At 57.0% G+C, this 6,000-nt stretch overlaps 1 protein-coding gene across 1 annotated transcript in view; it reads left to right on the top strand.

The window, feature by feature from the left end:
- KDM4B (lysine (K)-specific demethylase 4B) overlaps positions 1-6,000 on the top strand; it is a 129,850-nt gene that overhangs the window by 15,507 nt on the left and 108,343 nt on the right. The window contains exons 3-4 of the mRNA XM_008571520.1: positions 5,450-5,625; positions 5,845-5,959. Coding sequence (XP_008569742.1) covers positions 5,450-5,625; positions 5,845-5,959 — 291 coding nt within the window. The remainder of the gene's footprint in view (positions 1-5,449; positions 5,626-5,844; positions 5,960-6,000) is intronic.

Below are 6,000 nucleotides of genomic sequence, written 5' to 3'. Positions count from 1 at the left end.
AACAGTGCAGTAGGTAGAGGGTGACCAGTGAGTCTCCTGTCCTGTCCTGGCCCAGGCACTCATCCCTGGAGACAGCACCACTCCAGGCTCCTTTTGTCTCTTTCCTAGCATGTTATGTGTGTGCACGTGTGTGTGTGTGTGTGCGCGCATGTGTGAGAAAATTCAGACAGGCGTGCCCTACATTGCTTTGAAATACAGATGGTAGCGGCGACTCCTCTGCACAGTCCCCACACCCTGGCTTGGGAGGCTGTGCTCTGTGAGTTTCTTTGTGCTCATGTGGGCAATTTGGAAGATTAATAATCTGCATCTTTCGGGTTCCTCTAGTTGCTCTCATTTAGACTGGGGTCGGCAAACCATCTCTACAAAGTTCCAGATAGTGAATGTTTTCGGCTTTGTGTTGTGGCTGAAGGGTAGAAGTTGCCACAGACAAAATGAAGTGGATGGGCTGGCTGTGTGCCAATAAAACTATCCGTGGACACCACATGTGTATTTCATATGGTCCCAAATATTCTTCTTTTGAAGAATCCCACCCTGCCAACCATTTAAAAATGAAAAAAAAGTTTTCTTTTTCGTGGCTGGCAGGTACAGAGATCGTACCCGTGACTTTGCTGTTATCAGCACCACACTCTAACCAACTGAGCTAACTGGCCAGCCTAGATAAAGCATTCTTAGCTCAAAGGTTGGACCAAAGCCTGCTGACCCTGCAGTGTGGGATAGCGCCCTGGGGCCCTCCTCTGTCCCATCCCCTCCCCTCCCCTGCCTCCCGCTCCTGGGGTCCACACACCTTAACCGTGACATCTGGGAGGGCAGGAAGGCCTCTGTCCCTCCACTTCTGATGCTCTACATCCACACGTGACAGTATAGAAACAACAGAACATTCGCATCCAGTTCACAGCCCTGGAGCCACTGCTGGTCTGGCTTCTGTTCTCCCTCCAAATGGCTCCAGCGCTCCCCGCCTGCTTTTAAACTGCCTTCTCCAGCCATCTATGCCTCCCTCCGTGAAGTTCATCGTCTCAGGAAGGGCTCTGGACCCGGCTGGGGCCTAGGCTGGTGTGAATTGCCAGGTTACACTTTCCTTCCCACCCGGCTCAGGTCCCCGCCCCTCCCTTTCCCCTTGCCTGGGGGGCGGGTCAGCATCATCTCCTGCCCTTGACCTGTTTTCATTTTTCCCAGGATGCCTTGGGCCCTTTCTGTTTTTGAATCCCAGTCATCCCTTATCAGGAAAATGTAGCAAATTAGTATCTTTGACTGGCCCCTTCTTCCGAGGACCTTTAGATTCCACTAACCCCTCCCCGTGGTCTCTGTCCAGCCCTGATGTTGCCAGTCATCCCTTATCAGGAAAATGTAGCAAATTAGTATCTTTGACTGGCCCCTTCTTCCGAAGACCTTTAGATTCAACTAACCCCTCCCCGTGGTCTCTGTCCAGCCCTGATGTTGCTGCTGGAAGTCTCTCATTCCAGTGGGCCAGTGTGACCAGAAGCTTCAGTGCGGCAGCATTTTCAGAGTGTTTTGCCTCCACCTTTTGCTTTGCGTGGTCCTTTTCGCTCTTCTCACGTGGCGTCTCAGGGGCTGCTTTCTCTGGCTGGCAGAGGCTTTTGGATGCGGTGGGGTGGGGGGAAACCACTGAGGTGGATGGGCAGTGGGGGGCCGGCCCAGGGTCCTGTGTGATTGGGGGGACGTGTGGTTGTGTGTGTGCAGAGGGGCGCACGCGGAGTGTGAGGAGGAGGCCGGCTCTCACACATACGCGGGCAGCCGTAGATCTTGGCGACCGTGCAGTCACGTTGACACACACGTGTGGCACATGCATGCATCCATTCTCCTGCCACTCTGTGGGGACAGATGGGTTCAGGGAAGCATCTGCTCTGGCCCTGGGCACCCCCGCTTCTTCCACATGGGGGGCCTTGGCTCTCGGGGAAGCAAGCCTCTTTGGAGAAGGAACACGGTGTCCTGCTGGCTCTGAGTGAGCCGGGGGGGATGTGGGTGTCCCCCATTCTCCTGGTATCATCAGCCTTGACCACTGTTGTGTGTGTTTGTCTGTGGGAGTGGTAGGGACTTTCCTCGTTTTATCAAAGCTGAATTTGGTCGTACCCTCCCTCAAAGATCTGCAGGGCTCGAGGGAGCTGGGATGGGGCGGCCCAGGCAGGCCCCCCCCTTGGCCACTGTGGGACACAGGGTGCAGAGTGGGGGGGCTTCAGTCATGTTCCCCGGCTGCTCTGCAGCTGCATCTCCCCGGGCCGCTTAGGAAGCACTGGGGTGGGAGGGAGGCAGGGAGGGCCTTGTCATGGGTTCCTGTTCTGAGGGGCTGGGGGCATCTGGTGTCCTCTTCAATGCTCAGCTGCTTCCCTGAGGGTGGGGCCTGCACCAGGTGGGCGGTGTCAGGAGAGGCCCTGGCTCTCCCCGCTTTCCCGCCTGCCTGGAGTCTGCCTTGTTGGCTTTGGATGTGTGGCCTCTCCATGGCTCCCGGCCTTGGCTGTAGCTCGCCCTCCAGGAGCTCCGCATAAGGGTCAGGTCAGGGCCCGTGACAGGCCTGGAAAGCGCTCAGTGTGGCAGTCAGCGTACCCTTTAAGCTTCTTCAGGTGGACTTCTTAAGTACCTGCCTGCGGATCTCCATTCGGGTCCCCTTCTCTGCAGAAATTTGAGGGTGTTAGACCACAGTACATTGCTTCCATCCTGAGGGATTTTTCCAGAAATTTCAGGTTTGAGCCCTGCTGTGCATGACCTTTGTACACACAGCCTGATCAGCTCCTGCCTGGCACGTATCAAGTGAGGTGTGGCTCACGCACGTGCAAACGAGGCTTTGTGGGTGTGTTTGCAGTGTCCTTGTTGGATTCCAGATGTCCTTACTACAGCAGTGCCCCCAGTAGAGGGGACAGGTGAATGAAGCAGCCCAAGGTTGTCTGCTGAGAGCAGAAACTTTGGGCGTGAAGTGTTTTTGTTTGTTTTGCATGCCGGGATGGTGGCCGAATTCCTCTAATAGAACCCAAAGGGGCGAGTTCCTCGGCTGCCCTCCGCGCGTGCCTTTGATGAGCGCTTGCAACTGATCCAGGATCGTGGGACTGTGATGCAGGAGGAGATTCAGGGTTTCTGTCAGGGAAGGCACCGCCTGCGTGACTCTGAGCCGCTCGGGTCCATGGGCGCAGCCATCACACAGCTCACTTCTCTGCAGGAACACCTCACATCAGGGGCTCAGGGCCTTGTAGTTTTATTTTTTGCCCTTCCAGTCTTGAATGCTTTAGTTTCTCACCTGACTTTTCAGCTTTCTCACTTGAAGTCACTTGAATTAAGAAAACTGTAGCCCAGCAGCGGATCCCAGTATGCTGTTGTCACCCAGCCTGTGCCAGACTTGGGTGCCCCAGATGCCCACTGCATTGTGGCTGGGGTAGAAGGGGTAGAGGAGAAGTCCCGAGAAAGAGCCAACTTCTGATGGGATGGTCATGTCTTCTGGGAGGTGGTTCATCCCCATTTAAATTAGGGTCTCCCCCCTCGGTACTGTGGACACTGGGGCTAGGTCATTGTCTGGTGGGGAGTCCTGGGCACTGCAGGTGCTGACCAGCATCCCTGGATCCCCCCACTCCATGCCATGAGCACTCCCTCGAGATAATCAGTGTCCCATTTAGGGGCAGGATCATCCTCAGCCGAGACCCCTCAGTTATTGCTGCTGTTGTCGTTATTTTTGGTAAATAAACCCATGCATGCGAGCGTGGAGGCGGCACCTTTCTCTTGTTAACAGGCAACTAGAGAATAAGTGTTTTCATTGCCAAGCACATTTTCTTCTGCTGATATGCTAGCGAACTCCTTGGGGACAGTAAATGGAATTCTGCTGTTCTGGCAGCTGTCACCAGGCTCAGGTGTCAGCGCGGCACTCTTCCTACACTGGCCCTGAACGTGAGGGTCAGCCTCCCCAGGATTCTTGGCTGGGAAGCAAAAGCGGGTGCTTTTAGTTCCTTCTCCCAAAGCCATTGGGTGGCTCGGTTGGCATCCTGGAAGGAGGCTTGGGACCCGCAAGCACTCACCCAGGACTGGGCGTGGCCAGCCTCTTAGCAGCCCGTGGGCCCGCACAGAAGTGTGCCTGGCACCCAGAAGGCTGCAGTGCTGGCTGGGGTCTGGTCTTGTTATCCCAGAGCCTCACCCTGACCAGAGGAGAGAAAACGGGGAGGGCGAGGAGGCTGGGAGCCCTCTGGGAGGTTCCGTGCTCCCTGCCTGGCCTTGGTCCCCTCACCTCTTGGATAGGGTTGAGAGAAGGCCCCCCTCACTGGGCAAGTTCTGGCACCTGGGTCCATCTCTGAGGGGTGAGAACCATCGTCCCCCTCAGGCTGTCTCTCTGTGTGTCTCAGCCTCCCTGGGCTCTGTAACACCATGGCCATGAGTCTAGAGGTCCTGGTCCAGGTCCTGTCCCCTCTTCCCAATGAGTGCCTTTGGCCATGTTGTTGAGCCTCTCTGTGCCTCAGTTTCCCCAGCTGTCAGGAGCACCACTGCCATACCTCCTGAGGCACAGGGTCATTGCAGGAACAGAAGTGCTAGGCCCAGCAAGCCCGGCCTGGGGCCCAGCTGGAAGGGCTCTTGTCTGCCCCAAGACACATGGTGGCCAGATCCAGTGCCTCCCATGTCCTACTTGGAATTGTCCCCCACCCCATGGCTTCTGGGCCTCTCACCCAGGTCTTCCTCAGCTTTGACCTCCGGTACTCCTACCTTCTTACCTTGAGGCAGAGTTTCCTCACTCACCTCTGATGGCTGCTCATCACCTGCATTCTCTGGTCAGAACGGAAGTCCCCCGAGGGCAGGAAACATCCTTTCCTGATGTTCCCCACACTGTGAACTAAGATTGGCACCTGGCAGGTGCTGTCACTGGACCCAGTGTGCTCCCTTCAGCTGTTCCATGTCGGGGTGTGCAGTGCCTCCCGGTGGTCTTAGCAATGCCCCGGGGGCACGGCTGGTGGGTGAAGGGCTAGTTCCTGCTGCCAGAGGGTGCGGTGGCCTGTGTCATCTACCTCCAAGTTTGGGGATTCAGGTTGAAAAAAGTGCTCCAAAAGGCCATATACTGAGTCCGCAGACACCAGACAAACGCCACTTGCAGGGATGTGCTGAGGTTGGTCCCTGGTGCTCTGGGTGGCAGTGGGGTGTTAGCTTTGCAGGCCCCAGGCCCAGCAGCAGAGGGACCCCCTCCTGCCCGTGCCCTCGAGCAGTCTGGGGAGGACACAGCTCTGCTCCAGCAGGTGGGGCCCACGTCAGGCTGGCACCAGTGTCTCGTGGGGGATTTGATAAAGCAGCATAGACGGTTGCTAGTGCCCCGTGGGGGGTTCTGAGAGAGATCTGGGGGGCGTGGGAGTCCTTCCTGGGGAGCTGTGCAGGTCTCTTGTGAGTGGGTGGTGCATTTCTGCTCTGCCCCCACCTGGTGCCTGTCCTGAGGCCCATCTGGAGGGCACTGCCAACTCCCCTCTTGTTCTTACAGATCATCCCCCCGAAGGAGTGGAAGCCACGGCAGACGTATGATGACATTGATGACGTGGTCATCCCAGCCCCCATCCAGCAGGTGGTGACAGGGCAGTCGGGCCTCTTCACACAGTACAACATCCAGAAGAAGGCCATGACCGTGGGCGAGTACCGCCGCCTGGCCAACAGCGAGAAGTACGGGAGAAACCAGGGCGGGGCGAGGGCGGGGACTCTGGCCCTGTGAGATACATGCTCTGCCCCCACTTCACAGTCACATTGTGGTAACAGTGGCTGGTCTGAGCAGATCCCCTCCCACCGTGTAGCGTAAGTGTTCGGAGTCCTTGGCAGCTGAGGGTGAGCAGCACGGGGCCTGGCCCCTCTCTGAGTCACTTTTGGGGGCTGTCTGTTTACTAGGTACTGCACCCCACGACACCAGGACTTTGATGACCTTGAACGCAAGTACTGGAAGAACCTCACCTTCGTCTCACCCATCTACGGGGCCGACATCAGTGGCTCTTTGTACGACGACGTGAGTAGCCAGGCCCCTCCGCATCCTGGTATGAGAGGGTC

The sequence above is a fragment of the Galeopterus variegatus genome, unplaced genomic scaffold, assembly GCF_000696425.1.
Source record: "Galeopterus variegatus unplaced genomic scaffold, G_variegatus-3.0.2 Scaffold695, whole genome shotgun sequence".
Classification (NCBI taxonomy): Eukaryota; Metazoa; Chordata; class Mammalia; order Dermoptera; family Cynocephalidae; genus Galeopterus; species Galeopterus variegatus.
Note: the sequence above shows the minus strand (reverse complement) of the source record. Positions and strands in the feature narration are given on the sequence as shown.